The 27,315-nt window shown below is 44.6% G+C and overlaps 6 protein-coding genes across 6 annotated transcripts; 2 read left to right on the forward strand and 4 right to left on the reverse strand.

Annotated features, from left to right (window-relative positions):
- The first annotated feature begins 198 nt into the window (after positions 1-198).
- K441DRAFT_668828 (CFEM-domain-containing protein) lies at positions 199-1,642 on the forward strand. The gene is made up of 3 exons (XM_067650055.1): positions 199-452; positions 574-754; positions 824-1,642. The coding sequence occupies exons 1-3, from the start codon at positions 372-374 to the stop codon at positions 1,291-1,293; spliced, it is 732 nt and encodes a 243-aa protein (XP_067498180.1). The 5' UTR covers positions 199-371; the 3' UTR covers positions 1,294-1,642.
- A 415-nt stretch (positions 1,643-2,057) lies between these two features.
- Positions 2,058-3,649, reverse strand: K441DRAFT_646327 (uncharacterized protein). Its single transcript, XM_067646815.1, has 2 exons — positions 3,528-3,649; positions 2,058-3,459 (listed from the first exon to the last, which is right to left on the reverse strand). The coding sequence occupies exons 1-2, from the start codon at positions 3,565-3,567 to the stop codon at positions 2,537-2,539; spliced, it is 963 nt and encodes a 320-aa protein (XP_067498181.1). The 5' UTR covers positions 3,568-3,649; the 3' UTR covers positions 2,058-2,536.
- Positions 3,566-7,921, forward strand: K441DRAFT_690488 (WD40 repeat-like protein; the record flags this gene model as incomplete). The annotated part of the gene is made up of 8 exons (XM_067652384.1): positions 3,566-3,682; positions 3,830-5,347; positions 5,405-6,176; positions 6,213-6,337; positions 6,587-6,680; positions 6,717-7,219; positions 7,316-7,436; positions 7,473-7,921. The coding sequence occupies 8 exons, from the start codon at positions 3,566-3,568 to the stop codon at positions 7,919-7,921; spliced, it is 3,699 nt and encodes a 1,232-aa protein (XP_067498182.1).
- Positions 7,922-8,455: 534 nt separating this feature from the next.
- Positions 8,456-9,638, reverse strand: K441DRAFT_690489 (NAD(P)-binding protein; the record flags this gene model as incomplete). The annotated part of the gene is made up of 2 exons (XM_067652385.1): positions 8,456-9,196; positions 9,312-9,638. 2 exons carry the CDS (start codon positions 9,636-9,638, stop codon positions 8,456-8,458), a joined length of 1,068 nt encoding a protein of 355 aa, XP_067498183.1.
- A 5,553-nt stretch (positions 9,639-15,191) lies between these two features.
- K441DRAFT_668835 (TPR-like protein) lies at positions 15,192-18,779 on the reverse strand. Its single transcript, XM_067650056.1, has 5 exons — positions 18,118-18,779; positions 15,962-18,031; positions 15,649-15,931; positions 15,610-15,615; positions 15,192-15,576 (listed from the first exon to the last, which is right to left on the reverse strand). The coding sequence occupies exons 1-5, from the start codon at positions 18,718-18,720 to the stop codon at positions 15,407-15,409; spliced, it is 3,132 nt and encodes a 1,043-aa protein (XP_067498184.1). The 5' UTR covers positions 18,721-18,779; the 3' UTR covers positions 15,192-15,406.
- Positions 18,780-19,527: 748 nt separating this feature from the next.
- Positions 19,528-20,688, reverse strand: K441DRAFT_646334 (uncharacterized protein). Its single transcript, XM_067646816.1, has 2 exons — positions 20,012-20,688; positions 19,528-19,869 (listed from the first exon to the last, which is right to left on the reverse strand). The coding sequence occupies exons 1-2, from the start codon at positions 20,630-20,632 to the stop codon at positions 19,660-19,662; spliced, it is 831 nt and encodes a 276-aa protein (XP_067498185.1). The 5' UTR covers positions 20,633-20,688; the 3' UTR covers positions 19,528-19,659.
- Between the last annotated feature and the right edge of the window lie 6,627 nt (positions 20,689-27,315).

Consider the following 27,315-nt stretch of genomic DNA (forward strand, 5'->3'; position numbering starts at 1 on the left):
TTGGTGCATTTTGAATGGTCCATGCTGGTATCTGGTGTGTTTGGTGGAGACTAGTGGCGATCTTGCACCGAGCTCTGACGACGACGATGCAGTAGTAGTGAGAGAGCTTGCTGCTTGCTGCTTGCTCTGCTTGCCTGGCCTCGAGAAAACTTGGCAGCGGCCGCCATCATTCACCTCGCAACCAAGCTATCGAATTTGCTCGACCCGATTTAAATTGCTTCCTGCTCCCTTCTCCTGCACCTCGCTCAAAATAACATCACCTTCAGCATCACATCCAGCTTGCTTATTTTGCTTGCCTACCTATTGCAATTGCATCCTACTCTTCTTCTATACTTCAGCCTCAGCACCATCAACCACCTCACAATCTCAAAATGAAGACTTCAATTGCTCTCCTCGCTGTCGGTGCGAGCTTCGCCTTTGCCCAGAGCATCAGTGACCTGCCTCCATGCGGAGTAAGTTTACACTCGCTTTTATACGCCCTCTTTGCATAACTTTAAGCTCGATTAATTCCTATCTTTATCTCCAATTGCTTGTCACCACACGCAACCCCAAGCTAACAGCTATCTCCTACAGCAAACATGCATAAACAGCATGCAGCAAATCGCTATTTCTGAGTTCGGCTGCGCTGCAGGTGATGTCAAATGTTATTGCACAGATTCGAATTTCGGTTATGGCATTCGTGACTGCTCAAACGAGTCATGCTCTTCCTCTGACGCCGCCAAAACCATCTCTTTCGGCGCGGACTATTGCGCAGGTTAGTGAATTGCTCCACTTCCATGAGTGCTCTCGCGCGTCGCCAGCCACTTACTAAAATGTCTTACAGCTGCTCTCGCTTCTGCTTCTGCCTCTGGCTCCGGCTCTGCCTCGAGTGTCCTGTCCTCCGCCTTGGCTACGGCTACGGCCACGGATACCGGTGCTTCAGCCAGCGGTGCCTCAGCTACTGGTAGCGGTGCTCAAAGCACTGCCATCACTATTCCTCTCGTTGCAACTGTCTCTGCTAACGGCACCACCTACGCCACCATTACCGGCTTCTCAACTGTGTATAGCTCACTCTCTGGCGCTGTCACCTCCGCTGCTTCATCTGCCGCATCAAGTATCAGCTCTGCTGAAGCTTCCGCTAGCTCTGTCACTGCCAGTCTTGCCAGCTCTGCCGCATCCGTCGCCAGCTCGGCTGAATCTGCCGCTAGCGCCGCCACCGCTTCTGGCTCTGCTACTGCGACCGGTGGTGCTGCCATGATGACCGCCGCTCCCATCCTTGGTGCTGTTGGCATGGCTGCTCTTCTCTTGATCTAAACCATATCTCCTCTCTTAATGGAAAAATCTCGAGTGGTTGAAGATAATGGACGACAGATATGGAGTGGGAGATTACTTTTGACTACGGTTGGTTTGAGGTGCATTGGTGCATTTGCATATGGTTAATAACCTGGTACATGACTTTTCTTCTTCCCCGCCTTTCCCCTAATACATATCATGGCATGGCGATACGAATCTTTATGCCCTCGACTGTACTTTAATGGCACGCGCGCTAGGCGCTTTTGATACCCTCTCTGCGGATCGTCTGGATGAGATGAGATGAGTAATAGATCAATCGTGTAGTGGTAGATGAAATAAAAAGTAATACTAATATCCGCTTCCTGCATCTCTTGTGATGTCGCTTGATCTGGTACATTCTTTAGGAAGCTTCGTAAAGGTGTTTGAACGAGTTATCCATTAGGTAGTATCCCGAAAGTGGGTGGCGTTTTCACGGCGTTCACGGTGATTGCAGTAAATCTATCGAATTGCTGATCTGCAACCTGTGAATGCTTCCATCTTCGCAATGACCGACTTGGGCCTATCAAAAACCTGCGTTCTGTGATAATGAACCAGATCACCCGTCACGCTCGCTTCGCGCCTGCCAGTTTCGGAGCTTCTGTTCTGTTGTCTCGCGAGAGATTCTTCTTCTGATCTTTCCCGGATTGAAAATCCTGGCATTCAAAATTTTAATCCTTTTGTAGCTTTTTCTAGGCACCTTGGCATATTCGTGGTTTCAAATAGCGCCAGTTAGGCTAGAGTTGGACACAGGTTTCGTGAAGGAGGTGAATCGCCATTCGGGATCTTTTCGCCTCTACCCAATTTCGAGCTTCTATTATGCTGTTACAGTTGATTGCAAAGCTGGCTACCCTCGAGCACACGCTCAAATTGCTTCGCCTCCTTGAGCAAGGATGCCTTGCACCCATCCTACTAAATCCGGCCAAGCGTTAAACTGCAGCGCCATTATCCAAACCACCTGCGTTACACCTAACGTAGGCGATAGGGTTATGACGGTCGGCATAGTTATGACGGTTCCTAACAAATTTCGTCTGTGCGCAGTTTTGATGTTCAAAACCGTCATCACTATGCCGACCGTCATAACCCCGGCTCGCATTTACCTGACGGATAACGCAGCCTTTTCCTTTTCTTTTCGCAGAGCATTATCAGCCGTACAAGCGACGTGGATAATCGCGTAATACCTACCTCATTCAATGCGACAATCCCAAAAGTAGGCAAATACAAACCCTCAGTCAAAAAAAAAACCCCTGCCTCCATAACTATCCCCAACATGAACCTTGGACTGTCCGATTGCCTCCAAGTCTCCAATCTTGTTCATCGTGGTTCCATCCCTTGTACCGCTTGGCACGGCCTGGGAAACATATTCATTCCCAACCTTCACCTTTGCCGATTCAGACAATTTCGCCTTCCCTATGCTATTGCCGCTTCCAAGTCGTTCAAGCTTCCCTACCGCTGCCGCTCTAAGAAGCTCATCTGTCTTAAGAGAAGCCTCTAACAACATCCGCAAGCTTGTTTCGTCTTGAACCTCACCAACCTCATCTTCAACGAGGCGCTTGTATGTTTCTTGCACCGGGAAGATCTTCTCCAACCCATCAAGAAGCTCCTGAATGTCGTCAATTAATCGTGAAAAGTATTTTTGTTTATATAGTGCCCAGGATATCTTTTTAGAAAGACCGGTGCTCTTCTGGCGCTTTCGCGTCAAGGCCTGGATTGTAGTGCGGAGGGCCATTATGCCTTGGTTTGTGTTCGTCCTTGGATCGAACACGGCCAAATCTTCTTCCCTGGCCCCCGATTTAAAATCGTATGACTGCGTATGTGCATCGCGGAAAAGCTTCAAGAGCTGCTCAAGGGTACGCTTCGCGGTGCGAGCCTCATCGGTGCTGGGATCGATGACGGCGAAGTCAGGGTTGTGGTCAATGTCCACGGCTGGTCCCCAACGTGAGAGCCGCAGTCGAGCAATGTCTAGTCGGATTTGGCATGTTTGGTAGTCGGTTCCGAAGTTTCGCCCAAGCTGAATGTACTCGAAACAGTCGACAGCATTGTTGAAGAGGCTAGCAACGCTCAAAGCGCCGGCAACGACGCCGAACGCTTCGGCCATAGTCAAGAAGCTTGAAGAAGGGAGAGCGAGCGACAGCTCTGCACTTTTTAACGCTGATCAGATGGCCGTTAATACAGTACTCTGCGAAGGGGGAGAGAAAGCTTAAAAGGCATGATGCTACCTATGGCGTGCCACGTTTGGCGAGGTGCCAATGATTCCATGCCTGCAGCTCGTCGCCGCGCTAAACTCCAGCTGGACTTCTCCTTCAGCTATGGACCCCAACACCGTTATGCAGTGGGACGGCCTCGCTTGACCACAGTAAAGAAATCATCCACGGTCTGTCTGTGATGCATTATTGACTTCAAAAGGAGCAATTTTCGCAAGCGAAACACACTAAGGATGGTAAGCTCTGTTGAAACATTAAGAGCCGAAGGCCACTCGACAGTCCACGTCGGAGACAACGTTTACACGTCAAACGATCAGTGTTTAGCCGACCTGCGCTCAACCGATCCCAGCGACGATAAGACGCGTATCGAACGAACTAAGGGTGGCCTCCTGAAAGACGCATACCGGTGGATCCTCAATCACGCGGACTTTCAGCGATGGCGCAACGACAAAGAGAGCCGGCTGCTCTGGATCAGAGGCGATCCGGGCAAAGGGAAGACAATGCTGTTGATCGGTATCATTGAGGAATTAGAGCAGCAATACAAGCAGCCCCGGGACGCTTGCCTTCTGTCGTATTTTTTCTGCCAAGGAACCGACTCTCGGCTCAACAAAGCAACAGCTGTCCTGAGAGGCTTGATCTACCTCCTGCTTACCCAGGAAGCATCGTTGATGTCGTATATACGAAAAAAATACGAGCGTGCGGGTAAGCAGCTCTTTGAGGACGTCAACGCATTCGACGCGTTAAGTAAAATCTTTACAAATATGTTGCAGGACCCAACCCTAAAGGGGGCATATCTGATTGTCGACGCGCTCGACGAGTGCGAGACGGGCCTGCCTCAGCTCTTGGGACTAATCGCACAAAGTGCGTCAACATCTCCTCACGTCAAATGGATTGTCTCGAGCCGCAACGAAGCCCATATCGAAGCGCGGTTGAGCCTTAACGGTGCACAAATGATGCTTAGCCTTGAACTTAACGCAGAGCATGTTTCACGTGCTGTCGAGATGTTTGTCGATTTCAAGGTGTCCCAACTTGCATCAATCAAGCACGATAGCATGTTGCAAGAGGAAGTCCGAAAGCAAATGCACGAAAAGGCAAATGGGACTTTCCTCTGGGTAGCCTTCGTTTTTCAGGAGCTTGAACAGGTGGACAGCTGGGACATACTCCAAGTACTTAAGGAAGTACCGGCTAACTTAAACCCGCTTTACGATCGAATGATGAGGCAGGTTCAGCAACTGAAGCGTAAAGATCCCGAATTCTGTCGTTTTGTGCTTTTAACGATGACGCTCGCATACCGTCCGCTTCATCTGCTCGAGTTAGGTACCCTCTCTGGTTTGCCTGGACAGATTTCCAAAAATATTAACAGCACTGCGAAGATTGTGGTAAAATGCGGCTCATTCCTTACGATCCGAGATGATTATATCTATTTTATTCATCAATCGGCGAAAGACTATCTTGATTTCAACGCATCCGGGATAATCTTTCCTTCCGGACGTGGTACCTTTCACTACAACCTATTTTCACGATCATTGCAGGTTATGTTTGAAACGCTCCAACGCGACATGTACAGGTTGCACCAGCCAGGAATCTCGATTGACTCGGTAAAACAACCTCATCTAGATCCGTTAGCTCCTGTACGATACTCTTGCGTCTTCTGGGCCAGTCATTTGGATGAAGCTTATAGAAGCAGCTCACTATGTCGAAGCGATCTGGCTGACAGCGGAAAGATCCACCTCTTCCTCCAAAAGCGTTTCTTGTACTGGCTGGAGGCTTTGAGCTTGATAAAGAGCATGTCAAGCAGCGTACAGACGATTAGTACGCTCCTGACTCTACTGAAAGTCAGTCCCGGTTTGCGTTGGCTATGACGTTTAAGACTGAAGCTAATCTTGGAATAGTCGGAGGAGTCTCGAGTTCTGGGAATAGTGCGAGATGCCCATCGGTTTGTTCTGTACAACAAGTGGGTGATAGAGAATTACCCCCTTCAAGTATATGCATCGGCTCTTGTCTTCAGTCCGGCCAATAGCTTGATCAGAAAGTCGTTCGAGGACGAAGAGCCAAAGTGGATAACAATGCTTTCAAACGTTGAAAGTGAATGGGGTCCATGTTTACAGACACTCGAGGGCCATAGCAACTCAGTTAGCGCCGTCGCGTTCTCGCGGGACGGTAAGCTGCTGGCGTCGGCTTCGGAAGACAAGACGGTCAGGCTCTGGGACCCGACCACGGGTGCGGCACTGAAGACGCTCAAGGGCCATAGCAGTCCGGTCAGCGCCGTCGCGTTCTCGCGGGACGGTAAGCTGCTGGCGTCGGCTTCGGACGACAAGACGGTTAGGCTCTGGGACACGACTACGGGAGTGGCACTGAAGACGCTCGAGGGCCATAACGACTGGGTTAGGGCCGTCGCGTTCTCACGGGACGATAAGCTGCTGGCGTCGGCTTCGAGTGACAAGACGGTTAGGATCTGGGACCCGACTACGGGAGCGGCACTAAAGACGCTTGAGGGCCATAACCGCTTGGTCAGCGCCGTCGCGTTCTCACGGGACAGTAAGCTGTTAGCGTCGGCTTCGGACGACAAGACGGTCAGGATCTGGGACTCGGCTACGGGAGCGGCACTGAAGACGCTTGAGGGCCATAGCAACTGGGTCTGCGCCGTCGCGTTCTCGCGGGATGGTAAGCTGCTGGCGTCAGCTTCGGACGACAAGACAGTTAGGCTCTGGGACCCAACTACAGGAACGGCACTGAAGATGCTCGAGGGCCATAGCCAGTTGGTTAAGGCCGTCGCGTTCTCGCGAGACGGTAAGCTACTGGCGTCGGCTTCGGACGACAAGACGGTCAGGATCTGGGACCTGACTACGGGAGCAGCACTAAAGACGCTCGAGGGCCATAGCAACCCGGTCAGCGCCATCGCATTCCCGCGGGACGGTAAGCTGTTAGCGTCAGCTTCGTACGATAAGACAGTTAGGCTCTGGGACCCGACCACAGGAGCGGCACTAAAGATGCTCAAGGGCCATAGCCACTCGGTCAGGGCCGTCGCGTTCTCGCGGGACGGCAAGCTACTGGCGTCGGCTTCGAACGACAAGACGGTCAGGCTCTGGGACCCGACTACGGGAGCGGCACTAAAGACGCTCGAAGGCCATAGCAACTGGGTCAGGGCCGTCGCGTTCTCGCGGGACGGTAAGCTGCTGGCGTCGGCTTCGGACGACGAGACAGTTAGGCTCTGGGACCCGACTACAGGAACGGCACTGAAGATGCTCGAGGGCCATAGCCGCTTGGTCAGGGCTGTCGCGTTCTCGCGGGACGGCAAGCTGCTAGCGTCGGCTTCGAATGACGAGACGGTCAGGCTCTGGGACACGACTACGGGAGCAGCACTAAAGACGCTCAAGGGCCATAGCAACCCGGTCAGCGCCGTCGCGTTCTCGCGGGACGGTAAGCTGCTGGCGTCGGCTTCGGACGACAAGACGGTTAGGCTCTGGGACACGACTACGGGAGTGGCACTGAAGACGCTCGAGGGCCATAACGACTGGGTTAGGGCCGTCGCGTTCTCACGGGACGATAAGCTGCTGGCGTCGGCTTCGAGTGACAAGACGGTTAGGATCTGGGACCCGACTACGGGAGCGGCACTAAAGACGCTCGGGGGCCATAGCGACTGGGTCAAGGCCGTCGCGTTCTCGCGGGACGGTAAGCTGCTGGCGTCGGCTTCGGACGACAAGACGGTTAGGCTCTGGGACACGACTACNGGANNGGCACTGAAGANGCTCGAGGGCCATANCNNCTNGGTNAGGGCNGTCGCGNTNTCANGGGACGATAAGCTGCTGGCGTCGGCTTCGAGTGACAAGACGGTTAGGATCTGGGACCCGACTACGGGAGCGGCACTAAAGACGCTCGGGGGCCATAGCGACTGGGTCAAGGCCGTCGCGTTCTCGCGGGACGGTAAGCTGCTGGCGTCGGCTTCATACGATAAGACAGTCAGGCTCTGGGACCCGACTACGGGAGCGGAACTAAAGACGCTCGAGGGCCACAGCAACCCGGTTAACACCGTCGCTTTCTCGTGGGACGGCAAGCTGCTGGCGTCGGCTTCGGACGAGACGGTCAGGCTCTGGGACCCGACCACGGGAGTGGCACTGAATATGATAAAGGTCGACTCCCCTATCTCTAACATGTCCTTCTGTTCCGATGGACCATTCCTAGATACTAATTGCGGACTATTATATCTGGAAGGTTATCCTGCACTCAGTCTCTTGCCGCAGGCAGCATCTAGGACCCAAGTATTTATAAAGGGAAATTGGCTTGTAAGGAACTTAGAAAATTATCTTTGGCTTCCTCCTGAGTATCGGCCCACCTGCTCTGTATTTAGAGGTAATACTTTCGCATTAGGACACTCAACTGGTCGAGTTATGGTTATAGAGTTCGGGTAGGGCTGGATGAGGTAAGTACCTTCACACGACGTAGTATTATATTAGTAAAATATAAATAATAGATTATCTTTTTTAAATTCTCTGTTCTAGAGAGGGGTCTAAGGAAGTAGGCAGATATAGTCCGACAAAGTGTAGCTATAACCCTATCACCTACGTTAGTTGTTTCCATTATATTCGATGAAAAACCGATGCTTTGACGTTCTCGCACGGACTACCTGCTCCGGGGACGCTGACGGGTTAAGGGATAGCTGTCCAGCCCGCGCGCAAATTAGACGTAGAAAAGCGTAGCCAAAAGCTGTTCGAGCACATGTCTAAAAGTTCATTTATCCGAAAAGTGACGATTCTGCCACACAGCAACAGGAGATAGCACAGTCCTGCCAAGGCATTTCTTCCATTTATTATTTTGTAACCCTCAAAACACCAGAAAATGCATGCTAGCAAACACGGAGCCTCTCTATCTCAGCAGAACCGTCTGACTTTTCTCCGCGACCCCTATTCTCCCTCCTACCCGGCCTTCCCCGGTGTTTTGTTCATCTACAACTGNGCATGCTCGACCCTCCTCCCCGTCTCATCAAACCAAAGCTTTTTCCCAGTCCTCAAGCTCTCCTGCAGCGCACAACCAATCTTGACCGCCTGCACAGCGCCCGCGAGCTTAAACGGCAACGGCTTATCATCCAGACAGCACTCGGTGAACTCATTCGCCTCGACCACAAACGCCTGCTCGAAGCGGCCATAATAGTGCGGCGGGATCTCGCGCCTAATGCCCGTCGGCTCGCTCAACTCCACCAGATTCTTGATCGGATTCGCATTAACGCTGATCTTCCCCTCGGTGCCAACGACTTCCGTCATGTCGTGCTGGCCCGCCGCCATCATGCGGGACGAGTAAAAGCACGCGATCCTACCGCCCCAAAACTCGACGACGCCGACGCCGTTGTCGACGTCGCCGTACTTGCGCAGGTCGGGCTGCACGGCGGTGATGCCGAAGGCGGCGACCGACTTGACGACCGAGTCCTGGCCGAAGAACCACAGGGCCAGGTCGATGTCGTGGATGTTGCAGTCGACGAAGATGCCGCCGCTGAACTGGGCGTAGGCGACGAAGAAGCCGGACGGGTCCAGCTTGTCGCAGGTTTGAGAGCGGAAGACCGAGGGGCGGCCGATCGACCCCGCGTCGCATCGGCTCCAGGCGTCGCGGTAGGAGGGGTCGAAGCGGCGGGAGAAGCCGCAGAGGACTTTGAGGTGCGGTTTTGTTTTCGCGGCGTCGACGACGGATTGGGACTGTGGGGTTTTTGGTCAGCTGGGTAATCTCTTACTTGTGCAATCGAGCTGTGGATAGAGAGCAGGCTATGGGGAAGTGGTGAGGAGGGGTGGAGGGAGGGAGGCGGCTACGCACGATTTCCACGCTGGTGCTCAGCGGCTTCTCGCACAGGACGTGCTTGTCCGCGTTGATGGCCTTGATAGCCTGCTCGGCGTGCACCGTCGTCACCGTCGCTATCACCACCGCCTCCAGGCCCTCGTGCTTCAGCATCTCGTCGTAGTTCGTGTACAGCTTGGTGCCGTACGGCTCCAAGTGCTGTTTTCCCCATGCGATTTCTTTCTCGTCGGGACTGAAGGCGGCGACCAGCTCGGCGCGCGGTGTGCGGTTGAGGAAGTGGAGGGCGTGACGGGCGCCCATGCGGCCGAGGCCGGAGACGGCGACCTTGAGGCGGCGGGGGGCCATTGTTGGAGGGATTGAGGGATTGTGAAAGGATGTAGGAGCTGGAGGAGACGTGAACATGCTAGAAGGCGGACTGGAGGTCCTGATGAGGTGCGCGAGCAGCAGATAAAGGGAGTTCACGATCTGGCACGGCAAAGTTCTAATTAGCTTAGGAAAGATGATAAAAGCGGTGAGAAGCACGCACAATGACCAGCAGAGTTCAATTGACCACGATCGACATAAAATTGGATTATTGTGGAGGAGAATCCAAAACACAACGATGCCAACAGCGAGCTCTCGCACTTATAGCTCTTGACGAACGCCCAACGCACACAGCCAATTGGGGAAGAATATTAACGATAGACAAAAACGGAAGAAGTCCGGAATTTAGAAATGGTCCCGCGCTACCTCCGCAGGTCCCGCGTCCTGCCCTTTTCCCCAAAATTCCTCCCTAGGCCGTTGAGATGCCGAGACGTCAGTGCTCTCCACCGGGGAGAACTCTAGTTCGGTGTCTGAACATGGCGATTTTCGGATAACTTGCCCTCTCGGTCATGGGCTGAGGGTTGTGGAGCCCTGCAGGCGATCTTAGCCCCGCGGCGAGGTCAGAAGCCGACAGTTCGGAAGGAACGAGTGGGTCCGATCTGGTGAGTATTTCCGATGCATTGGTGGCTTTGTCACATTCAATCCTTACGACGGATACCGTTGGTTTCCCCCTCAAGTGCAATTGCTCGAACCTTCTACCCAAGCAACTTAGTGCCTACCTTACATGGACATGTCTATGTGGCTAAGCGAGCACTGTAGCAGCACCCCTGCATCTCAGCAACACTAACATCATTAACATTCACAAAATTGAGCCTTGCTTGCTTGCTTTCCATATTAGTCTTATTTAAGAGCTAATGCCTTATTTACTTAATTTCTAATAATTAATTATTACTGTTAATAACTTAATAACCTATATACTTATCTAAACCTTCGCGAATTATCTATAAAAACCTTAAAAACTTAACTAATAATAACACACTCGACAAGCTAAACTCCTCAGAGGTTACCTACTAGTCTCCCTTACCTTCCCCTATACCTTTAGGCGATATGCCAGCGTTATAGTCTCTATCCTCTATAATAGCGCCTCTCTCTATAGCTTAACGCGAGACTTTAGCCGCTAAAAAAGCTAAAAAATAGCTTTAGTAACTATATAAGGAGGACCTAAGGATTAAAAGAGCTTAGGTAAAAAAGGTTAAAGACTAGGCAACTAACTAGAAAATAAGACTCCTTTAGGAATAAAAGGACCGTACTAAAATACTATACGTCTAAAAAGAATAGAAAGATTAGGCGATTAAACTCTATATATTAAGCCTTGCTATAGTAACAGCAAGATTAGCTATAGTAGTATTATCCTTAACCCCAATTAATAAATTAGGTAAGTTGCTCCTATCTATAGCCAATATCCTAAATATCTTTCTCCCTAGCATCCCAAATAAAAAAATACTTAAGGTATTTTAGGGTACTTTCTTACCTAATAACCTCTCTCGCCTTTAAATACACTAGCTTTAGTCTAAGCCTTAAAATAATATCCTTATTATTAACAGCGTCCTTTCTATAAGACTAAAAAAAGGGATAATAAAGGACTACCTATCCGTTAAAGTGTAGGTAAAGGGCTTCCTTAACTATATAATAATTTTAATTATTATATATAAAAATCTTTTAGTAGATCTTATTCCCTAAATACTTACCTTCTATAATTAAGTTATCTAGCTATCTACTACCTACTAAATTACTCCCTTAATAACTATGGCCTTAAAGCACCACTTTATAGTTATTTAAAAGAACTAGTTAGAGCTAGCTAATTAAAAGATCTTTAGTAACTTCCTAAATATCTATTATAATCCTAGTACTTATAAATCCGCATTTATCTTAAAATGTATATAAGTAAGCACTAATATCTTAAGGACCTATTATAGCTTTAATAAAGGGAAGTATAACCTAGGTAAGGATTATAAGTTTCTATATACCTATAGTAAGTGCGGTAGCCTATATACTATAAAAAATTATAAGTAGTAATTACTAGAGGAAAGTATTAATAAGAAAAAGGAAGAGGAGAAAGAGAATTTTATTAAGCTATACCTACACTCTACTAAAACTATACTCTACCCTTATAGTACGGGTAGGCTAAATACTATACTATTATTTCTAATCTTCCTACCCTCTTCTCCTCTACAGAACTCTCCCTTCCTCTTAATTATTTAAGTATAGGGGCGTTATCTATTCCTATACCCTAGTAACCTCCAATGTAATATTATTAATATCTTAAAGTTTAGATACTAGATTAGAGCAGACCTAGAAATTAAACTCCTCTCCTAAAAAAACTAAGCCTTAATAGCCGCAAATATAATTCTAATCTTAGAGAAGATTAGCGCTAATCTAAATATAGGCAGAATTATAATAGCAACATCTTCTATTATATCCTTACCGCTAGGTTTAATACCTAAAGTAGATAGAAAATAGCGCCGTATTTATAACTTATCCTTACTATCTAGCTAATCTATTAATAACTTAATCCCTATAGCATTCGCCACACTATAATATTTAATAATTAATTAGGTTCTCTAACACATTATATATATAGGCCGTAGTTATATAATTATTAAGAGGAATATTAAAGACGCCTTTTGGAATATCCTATTTTCTATTAAAGCTTAACGCCTTATAGGGTTCTCCTAGAAGGGTATAGTATATTTTAAACGTTGCCTCTTATTTAGCCTTCGAACTATACCCTTTTTATTTAATCTTTTTATGGAGGGATTTTACTAGATACTTATCCAACATATCCTAAACACCGCCTTAAAGCACTATCTAGATAACTTTATCTTTATACTCTTTAATACTTCTATCCTCCCTTAATTATTTAGTATATATAACTAATTAAGTAATAAATTAGGCATCCTATAAAACGAATTAAAGAATATTAAAGGCACTATAGCTAAAGTCCTAGGTTATATTATAGATACTCTAAAATCTAAGCTGTATCTTTCTCCTTTAAAATAGGCCACTATAATTAAAAAGATTAATAAAGCGTTAAGTAGTAGATCCCTAACACTAGTTTAAAGTTAAAAACTAGTTAATAAACTTACTTAGAGCGCCTAGGTAATTAGGCTTAGGCGTTTATATAACCGCTCTATTTAGGAGTTTATCTCTACTTTTATAAAAGTAGGTAGTTATCCTTACTAATAGCTAACAGCTAAACTTCGCCAAGACTTATTATAGTAGAGGGATGCTCTTACCCTTTTAAATAGTATCCTCTTCTTTAATAATATAGATTAAAAATAATTCCATCTCTTCTTAAACGCATCTAGGATTCTTAGTTATAGGGCCTTCTTCTTCCTTAAGAATTCTTAAGGGACAATATAGCCGCCCTATTTAGTATCTCTACCTTAAGACAATTCTTTAAGCTGCTACCCTAATACAAAACACCGCCTTACCTTAATTAATAAGCGGAAGGTCCAAGTAATTATAACCTCATTTTAGCTTTAGGTAATATAGTAAAAGTATAGCTTAGTCTATATCTATACGGATAACATAGTAGCACTCTTAAAATTCTAAAATATAGTAGTAAAAAGACCGGGTAATTACCCGCTCTATAAGATCCTCTAATTAACTGCAGCCTATAATATTACGCTCTATATAGAGTAGGTTTCCTCTATAAAAAATAGGCTAGCTAATACTCTATTTTGTTTTAATTGTAATAGGGTGTTATTACTATACCCACATTAGAATACTTCTAATTTACTATTACTATACGCTTCTTTATTATATTTAATCTAACGCTAAAATAGGAGACCTAGTCCCTTTTAAAAACCCCCTACCTAATTTCTAGATTAAGGTAAAAGCCCCCTTAAAATGCTTTGGCCAACTATTATAATATAGCCTTTCCAATAGAATAAGAGATTTATACCATCCCGTAATTAAGAGTTAAAAGGGCTACTATAACTTTTACGGAGCAGTAAAGTACCTAGCGCCCCTCTACTACCTAGAAGAATAAATTACCTAATAAATCTTTAGCAATACTAATCCAGGAATAAGCCGTATTAAGCCTACTATAGTTAAAGCCTACGTCTCCGCAATTTAATCTTATTATATTAACACTAATTATAACACCTCTGTCTTTAATAATTCTATTATTAAGAGGATCCTAAACGGTATAATATCTATAAATCCCTTTACTATAGCTAAAAGATTGCTAATTACTAAAGACATCCTTACCTAATTAGTTACCCTAAATACCTAATCCGTTAAAGATCTTAACTTTAACGCCGCTATTACCACAGCCTTTACAGGATTCCTTTATTTAGGTAAAATTACCTACACTAAGGCTTAGAAAAATAGCTATGCCTTCTCTACTATAAAATATACTAGAAATAATATAACGCTGGCAGAGAACTATATAATATTATATCTAAAGCGTAGTAAAACAGACGTTAATTACTAAGGAGTCTTAATTATAATTACCACTTTAGGGCAACCTAAATACGTAGTTTGAGCTATAAAATACCTATTTAAAAATAACCCCTAACCCAGAAACGCCCCTCTCTTTTACTTTAAAAGATTGGCCTTTATAAGCTACACGGTTAGGAATAAGCTAAAATATAAAGTTGCCGCTTTTAGCCTCTACTCTAAGCTCTATAACGGATACTTATTTTAAAAAGGTGCTATTTAATATACTTAAAATAACGGTTTTACGGACGGCTAAATATAGTAATTAGGCCGGTGGTCCTTATAAGCGTTCCAGCTTTACTATTTATTATCCCTAAAAAACCTATTCTAGCTAAGTATAAACTTCTAATATAGAACGCCAATACCGTTCTTATTATTACTCGCCCTAGATATAATAGGCAAAGGTATTTAGGCACAATGGCGTGTAGAAGTACCTATTTTAGCACTCTAATATATTAACTTAAATCTCTCCTTTCCCCCCCTTTTTTATTTTTTATTTTTTCTTCCCCTTACTCTACCTTATATAGTACAAGCGCTACGCTTCTAGGTTTATAGGCATTACGTTTAATTAAGGTAGGGTAATCCCCTATAAATAGCCTTATAAATATACCTATTCTTAATTAATGCCTTTAAGCCTGTACCCACTAATTAAATTAATTAATCCTCTTCTCCGCAAGTATATAAATAATAAATAAATATATCTATATAGCTAAGCGAGCACTACAGCAGCACCCCTGCATCTTAGTAACACTAACATTATTAACATTCATAAAATTGAGCCTTGCTTACTTACTTTCCCTCCCACCTATACCTTTTTCTTTAGTTGCATATTTTGGGCTTTATAAATAGATACTGCAGTAATATGCTTGCGCGCGGGTCCATAGGCATTACGTTTAGTTAAGGCAGGGCAATCCCCTACAAATGGCCTTGCGAATATACCCATTCTCAATTAATGCCTTTGAGCCCGTACCCACCAATCAGATTAATTAATCCTCTTCTCCGCAAGCGTGTGAATAATAGACATTCAGTAAAGCGTTGGATTAAAACACACGTGTTCAATGGCGCTAATAGTAAGCTTTCGCAACCTGCACCAGATCGAACACGCCCTCGGCGAGTCCAAACGGGACGATAGCGTCACATGGGTTAAAGTACATGTTACAATCTAGCCAAGTACCTCATGGTTTCGTCTCTCCCAAGGCCATTACGTCTTGGATTAAATATTCAGGTATCAGTATATGACTCCTCCTGGCCATAAATTAAGTGCCTAAGAGCCTGTCCTTGGCGCTAACAACCTCTTTGCCAGATCATGCCCCAAAATGCACATACTGCGCCCAAAGCAGCGGCCGCTTCTCGTACTCACCGCTTTCCCGAATCTTCACGATGGCTTTGTGTAATGCTAATGCAATAGCCCTATCGTCACTGTACCTCGCAGTTCCAGCTTGACTAAGTTCGGAGTAGAACGACTTCGCAACATCTACACATACCTTGTCGTCAGACGGCCACAGACACCCAACTACATGCCTAAACCCAGCGACCTGGAACCCACTGACAACGTGGAGCACTTCGTCTGAAAGCCTTATCGCCTGGTTCTGCGCGGTCGAGCAGGCCGAGAGGTATGCAATCTCCGCTCGCGAGAGGTGGGCCTGAGATACCTCGCGGACGCTTAGTATGTCCTGCCTTGGCTCTTGAGTAGATGTCCTAGCCGTCTGCAGTATTAGGCCACTCCTGGAAGGGTCGACTGGATCCGATACCCCGTGACAGGCGAAGTGGGCGATATTGCACTCCCGGAGTTGAGTCATAGCGCTTGCGACGTCTGGGTACTCTAGTGTCTGTATGGAAACAGAAGGCCCTATAGCCACTATAACCTCAGATTTCTCCGCTCTTGTCCCCGGAAGATCACCTGCACTAGGAGTTTTAGGCATGGTTATAATAGCTGCTCTCCAAGGATCGCAGCAAGACGGGATAGTCCTCCTAGCACACTCTCGGGCATATTGAAGGGCTTTGATTGTCGGCGTGTAGGACGAAATGGCCCGGTAACATGTACTTTCCGTCAGCCCCGCAGACATATCGCCGGCAGAATGGAAAGGGAAGGAATTAGCAAGGCCAGTTCCAATCCACCAAACCCTTAGTAGGTCTTCTACAGAAGGTTGCACGGAGTAGTAAAGCTCGTCCAACACAGGCCTTACACACCCGCGCCACAGCCACGACAAGAAGTGAAGGTAGGCTTTGTTTTTACGGCCGCGGTCACTTGACGGAGTCGTAGTAAGGTCCTGATTAATCCAGTCCCTGGCTTCATGTGCGCTTAACCTAGGAAGCGGGAGGACCTTAAACGCGTCGGTAGTAACAATAACGGCATCGCTCCGGAGGTTAGTAACATTCACAACGACGATGCTGCCTTCCGTCGAACAGCTCTGCATCTGCTTGGCGGTGAGGCCTTTGTGAAATTGATTGAACCCAGGAAGCTGCTGGATATCTCGTATACACTTCTCAAGTTTTGTGATTATTTGCCTCGTCGAAGCAGCCTTCCGCGTACGATTATCTGTAATATTTTCGGCAGGCTTATTCACTTCTAAACGAAGACTTTCATATTGCTCACATAGCTGGGGATAGGCTGCCTTTAGTTTGGAGGTGTCGCTTCGATCGTCCATGAGAAGGCTAAGGATTACTCCCCGTCCTTGCTCTAGTACCTCTAAGGCTGTTCTAGGCCCTTTGCCTATTTGGAGAGCAAGAGAGCAAGCAGATGTAGCTAATCCAGAAAAGTGAGAAACTACATACTGTTGGTCCTGGCGGTCTAGGGATCTATTATAAACGTAAGGTAGCAGGTTTATAGCCTCTACTGAGATATTATAGGCGCTTTCAAAGTCCCCTTGACTTTGAAGCAGCGGAAGCACATGGGTGGAGGCGCGGACACGAATAAAGGGAGCTGCATTTTCACACTCCCAAGCCTGTTGGGTTACCTGAATGGCCTTCTCAAGGTCTTCCGTCTTTCCTGTGCGTTCATATCGGCGCTCGAGTCGGTTTCCTAGGTTGTTCACCCTCACTGCGAGATCTGGATGGTCTTTAGGCGTAACATTAACCGCCTGCCGCGCCACGAGAATGGTCTCTTCGAGGTCTTCCATCTTCCCCGTGCGTTTATATCGGCTCTCGAGTTGGTTTCCTAGGTTGTTTAGCCAGGCTGAGAGATCTGGATGGTCTTTAGGCGTGATGTCGACCGCCTGCCGCGCCACGAGAGTGGCCTCTTCGAGGTCTTCCATCTTTCCCGTGTGTTTATATCGGCTATTGAGTTGGTTTCCCAGGTTGGTCAGCATAGCTGCGAGATTTGGATGGTCTTTAGGCGTGACGTCGACCGCCTGCTGCACCACGAGAATGGCCTCTTCGAGGTCTTCCATCTTTCCCGTGCGTTCATATCGGCTCTCGAGTTTAGTTCCCAGGTTGTTCAGCATGGCCGCGAGATCTGGATGGTCTTTAGGCGTGACGTCGACCGCCTGCCGCACCACGAGAATGGCCTCTTCGAGGTCTTCCATCTTTCCCGTGCGATCATATCGGCTCTTGAGTTGGTTTCCTAGGTTGTTCAGTCTCCTTGCGAGATCTAGATGGTCTTTAGGCGTGACGTCGACCGCCTGTCGCGCCATGAGAATGGCCTCTTCGAGGTCTTCCATCTTTCCCATGCGTTTATATCGGCTCTCGAGTTGGTTTCCCAGGGTATTTAGCACAGGTGCGAGATTTGGATGGTCTTTAGGCGTGACGTCGACCGCCTGCCGCGCCACGAGAATGGCCTCTTCGAGGTCTTCTATCTTTCCCGTGCGTTCATATCGGCTCTTAAGTTTGTTTCCCAGGTTGTTCAGCCTCCCTGCGAGATCTGGATGGTCTTTAGGCGTGACGTCGATCGCCTGCCGCGCCACAAGAATTGCCTCTTCGAGGTCTTCCATCTTTCCGTGCGTTCATATCGGCTCTCGAGTTGGATTCCTAGGTTGTTCAGCCTCCCTGCGAGATCTGGATGGTCTTTAGGCGTGACGTCGATCGCCTGTCGCGCCACGAGAATGGCCTCTTCGAGGTCTTCCATCTCCCCCGTGCGTTTATATCGGCTCTCGAGTTTAATTCCCAGGTTGTTTAGCCAGATTGCGAGATCTGGATGGTCTTTAGGCGTAACGTCTACCGCCTGCCGCACCATGAGAATGGCCTCTTCGAGGTCTTCCATCTTTCCCGTGCGTTCATATCGGCAACCGAGTTGGTTTCCCAAGTTGTTCAGCATGGCTGCGAGATCTGGATGGTCTTTAGGCGTGACGTCGACCGCCTGCCGCGCCACGAGAATTGCCTCTTCAAGGTCTTCCATCTTTCCCGTGCGTTTATATGCGATTTCGAGTATAACTCCTAAGTTATTCAGCCTCCCTGCAAATTCTTTATGCTCTTCTTGCGTCTCTGCGACAGCCCACTTCCCCTTCTCAATCGCTTCTTCAAGGTCTTTTGTTCGTCCCCAGCGCTGGAACAGCTCATATTTTAACACAGCATAGTACATATATAGCTCCGCCTTAACATTGTTATCTTTGTCAGCTGCTGCGCTAGAGAAAAGCTCAAAGTTCTCAAGTAAACGCGTGTCAAAGTCGGTCTGGTTGTCCATGGTTGTTGGATATGGAATGCAAAGATTAGTTCGATAAGATATAACCGGAAGTATATAGCAGCGGAAGAAAGGCAAATATATGGGCGGCAGAAGTTAAAGGCAAAATCGAATGAAACAGATCACGTGATATATGGCACTAGTGCCCTTCAGGTTATCTTAGGTGCCCCAGACGCTCGTTGAGGAATTCACCCCTCACTTTATAAATATTATGCAATTCTGTTATAAAATTCTGCTAAGGAAGGCACCGTACGCAAGCGATCTAGCCAATTAGAGCACGTGCAAAGCAATTCCTCTGAGGGTCTAAGGGAAATGGGCGCGTTTTGCACCCTTACACCTTATAGTTTCCTCATGCTTTTAAAATGGAACTTCCCTACTATAACTTATTTTCCCCTAAGATTAGGTTAGCTACTTCTTAGCTAGTTATAATAAGAAGTAGCTTACCTAATCTTAGGGAAAAATAAGTTATGGTAGTAAAATGCGATTAAGGTTCTAATATAGCTGGTTAGGTTGGCCTGGTTTTAAAAAATACATTTTTAAACTTTAAGGCAGTATATCGACCCCTAATACGCGAGCTAGCTAATTAAATTAATTAGAATATATAAGAAGAAGAGGTTGAAATTTAAATGCATTAACAACTGTAGCTGTAGCTGCTGAATTGGCCCTATTATGGCTGCTTAAAAATAGCATGCGTTGGAAAAGTGGCCTGGCTTGTAGCAAGCACGCGCCCATAATCTCTCAGACGCTTCGCAGAGGAATTATTGGGAGGGGGGTTTGTAGGGGGCTAAGTTATGCGACCGCCACAAATTCCTCGTGAAGCGGCTGAGGCACTAAGATAAGCTTTAGGCTTGGAGCTTGTATCTTACTTTCCTTAATCTAAAGTTGGTTGAACATCTGTATTGAGACACGTATAGACAAATTGACTGGATGCACCAACATCTGCTACACGGCTGAGACCAAAACCTCTCCAGATCCTATGGCGCATTCGTCACGGTCGCCTTCTAATGCGATCTCGTCCTCCTCCAGCTCCACCTCAATCATGTCTTCAATCTCGCTTTGGAGATACCTCGGCCTATCATACCTTTCCCACCATGTATTCTTCGCAAGCGTCATCCTATCAACTTTGTTGCCCGCAAACCATCTACAACGGACCTTGCGATACATGTATTCTTCGCAAGCGTCATCCTATCAACTTTGTTGCCCGCAAACCATCTACAACGGACCTTGCGATACATGTATTCTTCGCAAGCGTCATCCTATCAACTTTGTTGCCCGCAAACCATCTACAACGGACCTTGCGATACTGTATTGCGTATATCTGCTCGCCCGGCGCTATGAATTGTCTTTGCTCATCTTCTATACGACCGCGGAAGCCACCGAGCCCAGGATCTGCTACATTGCTGAACGGTACAGCCACGCTGAATGCTGTCAGCGCTGTCGATACTGGTATCGCTAAGTTCCCACCGGCAGCGCTTTGCCCTCCCAGCCGCTCTATTATTCGAGCGTCTAACAACGTGTGATATGCTACTACAACATAGATGTCTTCCCCTTCATCGATCGTTCTCTCAATCCACTCACGGGTTTCTCTAGATTGCACGGCATCTCGAAACCATTGTCCGGCGTTGTTTAAGTAGTACGTCTTGGCTTGATTGGCTGTAATCCGAATTGACGTTTTGAGACGCTTTGAGAACGAGGAGGAAAGGAAGGTTGTAAGCTGTGATGCTACTTTTTGTTGGTTGACGGAATGATAAATGCTATCGTACTGAGTTTGGATTTTCTCAGTAATATCGGGGCTGGTATTGCAAAGGGGATCGTGGAAGTCTTGATGAGGGTCGTCAAAGCTGATGATAAAACGTCCAAGGCTGACAGCCGACAGCGGGAGGAAAAACTGCGAAAGTAGGATGCTTCGAGGCATTGCACGATAAATTTACTGTTGCCAATGAGAGATGTCTATGAGGGGGTTGTTTACACGATCGACGCACTTATAAATCTTCTAAGTTGGAAGGTACAAGGGGGTACCGCGAAAGGGGCAGACGCCCTCCCTGCTAGTAGGTTTTCAAAATAAGCGAGCCCCTGCAAAATGGTTGGGCTGTATTATTCTGCTAGCATACTAGCAGGGAGGGCGTCTGCCCCGTACGTATTACCCCCTTGTAGCTCGTCTTCGAACCGTGACGTGGCAAAGAGGTTTTGTCAAGCCACCTAGAGTCAGTTGCGCTGCGCCACACCCTTCGAGCTAAACTTTGCAAAAGCAAGCTCAGAACGCGCCGCGCGGCCAGTAAGTAGTGCAGTGCCCCTGCCACAACTATGCCTATCCCTTAACCCGCCGAGTTACGTCCATCTGTTATCGATAAGGAGTTAGCCAATCAGATCAATAGGATCAAGGCTCCGTGACCACACGCGTACTTTTGATTCCGGTGTTCCGCACGGACCATCTACTAGATGGACGCCGGCGGGTTAAGGGATAGAGATTTAAGGGTAGTACTAAACAGCTTATTAGGCTTGTCTTGCATATCTTTATATTCTACATCCGACAACTATAAACGACGGGTTCGACTTCTACACGCTTTTACTATATTAATCTTTAATAAAAGGTTATTAGTTTTCTTATTAATAAGGCTTAGCTTCTATTACACGGGGACGCAGGTGTATCCCTTACACTAATAGTGTGTTCGGAGTTGTGGCCCGTATACAGGAACACTAAAATCGACGTCTAAAAGTATTAAAGCCTTAGATAATATAATATTCGTATATATAAGCTTAATTCTTAGTGTTAAGTTAATTAATATATTCCTGCTAATAGCCTCCTTCCCTATAAAGTAGTATTTAATAGAGCCTGCAGCTAAAATAAGTCCTTAGCGCTTGCTTCCTCCTCTTCCTATTATTGCTATTTAATGTCCTCCTTACAGTATTATTTAAAAGCTCTATAAGAGGCTTTCTACGCCTAATCCTTTTAATTAAAGTTATCCTTTTTACCTGTGAGTACGCTAAGTAAGTAAGAAGCTTATTACTTATCCTCTCTAGCTTATATCTATATTCCACTATAGGCTACTATATAATTTAATAAGGGACTTAAGAACGATTTAGGGCTCAAATTAATTACTTAAAGAGGGCGTAGATAAGCTTCTTAAGGAAGGCTTTATAGCTAGCTTTATATAGCTATCCAGGCGTAGTAAATAAGGATAATTTATAACAGTTAGCGGTAATTATATTAAAGAGGAAGTTAAATAGAGGCTTCTAGGTCTTCTGGTAACGTCTTAAAGGTAAATAATAATACCTTATTTAATCCGCATTATCTACACCTTTAGCGAAATAATTATAGAGATTAAGTAATATTAGAATAGGTAGTAAAGCTCTTAGCTAGTCACTAAAGAGCTTATAAGTTTACGAGGCTCTGTTAGCTATTCTAAAAGGCCGTTACTAAAGCCTTATTATCTATTCCGAAGCTGGTAATATATAATATTATTAGAACCCTAGTAATAGTGTTAAGCTTTAACGTTTAAATAGATATACTTTTACTAACAGTACTTATAAATAAGACGACTTTAGCGTCTTTTTAAGCAAGCTCTAACACCTAGCCGTTATTTAAAAGCTCTATATATAGTATACCCTAAGGAATTTGGCCTTTATAGAGTAGTTTAAGGTCTATAAGGCTAGAGCTTATATACTTCTTGCGTTTCGTTAAGCCTTCCTCCTACTACTCGCGTTATATTCTTATTGTCCGTATAGTTCCTACTACACTAATTCCATCCTTATAAAGCCGTAGTAGTAACTTAATAGTAGTAAAAAGGTTATTAAGCCAAATAATATGCTGGTGTGGAGGATAGAGGCGTTCTTTAGTTTTGGCGTCTTCCTACAATAGTAAGTTAAGCACTACCGCTTCCGTCTTTATAAAACTATCTTTAATAAAAGACATATCTAAATTATATAGGCCTTTCCTAGCGCCTTTAGTATGAAATATCTAATTAAGAATATAGCCTTAATTGCCCAGTATCTATATCTTAAAGCCCTTAGGTGTAGGTTTTGTGGGAATATTTATAATCTCGCTTACGCGGCTAGTAAAGCGTTTAATTAATTTATTAACGGTAAGGTGGATTCTAGGCTTATAGAGCTTCCGGTAGCAAAGCCGTAGGTATTTACTAAGCTCCTCTATTCGCTAGAAGGTGTTTTAAAAAGGCTTATTATCTTATTCTCTAGGTTTAGTATAGTAGAAGTAGCAATTAATTTACTACTAGCGGTTATAGCCTATAAACTCCCTAACGCTATATATGGGCCTATTACTTAAGGAGCTATTTTAGTAGTCCTCTATTAATAGTTTACTATAAATTCCTATATAAAGTAAAACAGCTAGGTACGCAAGGAGCTCCTTCCTATATACTAGTTTCTATGCCTAGGAGGAGTCCTTTAGCTAACGCTCTAGGGGTATTAAATAAAGCTCTGTGTTTCTATTTATAAACTCTACTAGCTTATCTAAGAGCTTATCTATAAAGAAGAGCTTAAATATTATATAAGGATCGCTTATATTAATATAATCTAGTATATTTAAATATCTATAGGTATTATTATTATTAATAAAAACTAGGTTAAAGTTAGGGAGTACTAACGGCGCTAGGGAAGGCTTCTTCTTTACCTATATTGCCCGATTAGGGTATTAAGTCTATAGGATAAAGTCTTCATTATTAGATTTATAATTCCGCACCATTTTAGTATTATATTTAATATTTAAAGTTAGGTATATCTATAAGAGTCTTACGAGCTTTATATTAGTATTCTTAGCAAAATGCTTACCACCTACTTCTAATTGGTTGCGTATGGGCTACAACTCTAAATATATAATTATCGGTGTAAGGGCTATTCCTTGTACCGATAATTATATATTCGGAGTTGTGGCCTATACGCAACTAATTAGAAGTGGGCGGTGAGCATTCTACCAAGAATACTAACATAAAGCTCGTAAGACTCTTATAGATATACCCAACTTTAAATATTAAATACAATACCAAAATAGTGCGGAATCGCAAATTTAATAATAAAGACTTTGTCCTATAGACTTAATACCCTAATCGGGCAACATAGGCAAAGAAGAAGCCTCCCCTAATGCTATTAGCACTCCCTAACTTTAACCTAGTTCTTATTAATAATAATAACACCTATAGACGTCTAAATATACCAGATTATATTAATATAAGCAATCCTTACGCGATATTTAAGCTCTTTTTTATAGATAAGCTCTTAGATAAGCTAGCGGAGTTTATAAATAGAAACGTAGAGCTTTATCTAATACCCCTAGAGCGTTAGCTAAAGGACTCCTCCTAGGTATAGAAACTAGTATATAGGAAGGAGCTCCTTACGTACCTAGCTGTTTTACTTTATATAGGAATTTATAGCAAACCATTAATAGAGAACTACTAGAACAGCTCCTTAAGTAATGGGCCTATATATAGCGTTAAGGAGTTTATAGGCTGCAACCGCTAGTAATAAATTAATCGCTACTTTTACTGCACTAAACCCAGAGAATAAGATAATAAGCCTTTTTAAAACACCTTCTAGTAAATAGAGGAGCTTAGTAAATACCTATAACTTTGCTACCAGAAGCTTTATAAGCCTAGAATCTACCTTACTATTAATAAATTAATTAAACGCTTTACCGGCCGCGCAAGCGAGATTATAAATATTCCTACAAAACCTACACCTAAGGGCTTTAAGATATGGATACTAGGCAATTAAGGCTATGTTCTTAATTAGATATTTTATACTAAAGGCGCTAGGAAAGGCCTATATAATTTAGATACGTCTTTTATTAAAGATAGTTTTATAAAGATAGAAGCGGTAGTACTTAACTTACTATTATAGAAAAACGCCAAAACTAAAGAACGCCTTTATCCTCTATACTAGTATATTATTTAGCTTAATAACCTTTTTACCACTATTAAGTTACTACTACGGCTTTATAAGGATGGAATTGGCGCAGTAGGAACCGTATAGACGATAAGAATATAACGCAAGTAGTAGAAAAAAGGCTTAATAAAACATAAGGAGTATATAAGCTCCAGCCTTATAGACCTTAAACTACTCTATAAAGGCTAGATTTCTTAGGGTATACTATACATAAAGCTTTTAAATAACGGCTAGGTGCTAAAGCTTACTTAAAAAAACGCTAGAGTTATCTTATTTATAAGTACTATTAGTAAAGGTATGTCTATTTAAATGTTAAAGCTTAACACCATTATTAGGGTTCTAATAATGTTATATATTACCAGCTTCGGAATAAATAATAAGGCTTTAGTAACGGCTTTTTAGAATAGCTAACGGAGCCTTATAGACTTATAAGCTCTTTAGCGACTAGCTAAGAGCTTTACTACCTATTCTAACATTACTTAATCTCTATAATTATTTCACTAAAGGTATAGATAATACGGATTAAATAAGGTATTATTATTTACCTTTAAGACGGTACCGGAAGACCTAGAAGCCTCTATTTAACTTCCTCTTTAATATAGTTACCGCTAACTATTATAAATTATCCTTATTTGCTACGCCTAAATAGCCGTATAAAGCTAGCCATAAAGCCTTCCTTAAGAAGCTTATCTACGCCCTCTTTAAGCAATTAATTTAAGCCCTAAATTGTTTTTAAGTCCCTTATTAAATTATATAGTAGCCTATAGTAGAATATAAATATAAGCTAGAGAGGATAAGTAACAAGCTTTTTACTTACTTAGCGTATTTATTGTTAGCGACTCAGTCAATCGAGGCACGAGCACGGTAAGAGGGGCGCGCAAGCCTATACGATTGGTAGTCTATAAACGAGGATCTAAAGCTAGAGAAAGGAAAGGAGAAGAAGAGCAGCGCTGGTCGAAGTAGGGTTCTTTTTATACGGTCTTCTAGTCACGTGACTGCGAAGTTCTACTAAGTTCTGCTAACTAAGTTCTGCCAAGTTCTGCCAACCAAGTTCTGCCAAGTTCTGCCAGTTTCTGCTAGTGCCGTAACATTACCCCCCCCTCCGCAAAAGCCTGCCCTTAGGCTTTGTAGTCCGTATTATGCTTATGGGGCGTTCTTATCCTTATGTTCTTCCGGTAGCTTGTCGTCTTCGCTATACTAGCACTCCATCTACTTATCTAGGTACTTTGGGGGTCCTGGTTTATTAGGGTAGCGGTTATAGAATTCTTGAAGCTTATGGGGACTGCTAATAAAGTTCTATGCCGGGTACTAGGTAGGATCTGGGTCATAGCCTTTCCAACTAACGCGGTACTTTAGCGTTTTCCTTACTAGTTTATAGGCCAGTACTTCTTTAATTTCCTATTTGTTGTCGCTATTGACTTAAATCGGTAGGGGAGGTTCGTTCTTTTGTTTAGGTAATGGGTTGTTTATAGCTTTCCGTAGCTTATCCGGCGAGAAAATAGGGTAAACCTTGATCGAATCTGGGAGCTTTACTTTGTATAAGTTACCTATCTTCTTAAGGACCTTATACGGTCCCGCCATCTAATAGTCTAGCTTACGGCTAGGCCGTTCCGTCTTTTAGTTCTTTGTTATAACCTAGACTATATCGCCTACGGTAAAGTTAGGTTCGCGCCTATGCTTATTTGCCTACTGTTCCATTAATTTCTAGGCCTTTTTTAGATTTGTATAGGCTACCGTCTAGGCTTCCTTTAAGCGCTTGGCGTACTGCTAGGCTTCCTCATAAGACAGTTTCTCGCGTACGGTCCGTGGTCCTTTTAGTCTATCCCAGTTAAAGCTTATTTAGGGTAAATACCCTATTTCTAGTTGGATAGGTGCAAATCCCGTAGAGTTATAGGGTAGGGTCGCCTAGGCGTAGTCTATTAGGGGTAGTAGTTTGCCCTAGTTGTTTTAGAAGTAGTTAATAAAAGGCCGGAGTCTCTAATCTAAATATTAATTTATAATCTCCGTCTGGCCGTCTGTCTAGGGGTAGTATACTATAGAGAGCTTTAGCCTAATACTTAGGATCTAGGTAAACTCGTTTCAGAAGGCTAATATAAATTACGGGCCGCGATTGGATATAATAGTATCTGGTGGTCTGTAAATGCGGTAGACGTAGTGGATATACAGTTAGGCCGCCTCCTTGGCATTAATATTCTTATAATAGGGAATTAAGAACGGGCGCTTACTAAAGCGGTTAACTAGAATTATAACTATATTATATCCGTCGCGGTCTATTAGTAGCTTATAGAAGTCTATAGAGATATGCTGCTAGGGGCGGTTAGGTATCGGGAGAGGTTTTAATAGTCCTAGGGTCTTATTTCGTGGAATTATAGATCTATAGCAGCTGTCGCAGTTCCGTATATAACGGTTAATATTTATAATCATTCTAGGCTAGTAGTAGCGGTCACCAATAATCTTACAGGTCTTATTTTTTCTAGGGTGGGCCGTAGAGACCTAGGTATAAGCTTCGGCAATAAGCCGGGTCCGTAAGTTCTGTTCCTTAGCTACTACTAGCCGTTCCTAGTGCTTAAGTAGTCCGTTTTTGAGGGACTATAGGCTGGTAACGTTCTTTGCCTTTTTACGGTATTTCTGTAGAGAAGGGGTCGTTCGGTTGGCCTGTAGTAGTTTATTAATAAGGTTAAGTTTAGAGGAGTTAATAGGATA

Source organism: Cenococcum geophilum (genome assembly GCF_001692895.1).
Source record: "Cenococcum geophilum 1.58 unplaced genomic scaffold K441scaffold_65, whole genome shotgun sequence".
NCBI lineage: Eukaryota > Fungi > Ascomycota > Dothideomycetes > Gloniales > Gloniaceae > Cenococcum > Cenococcum geophilum.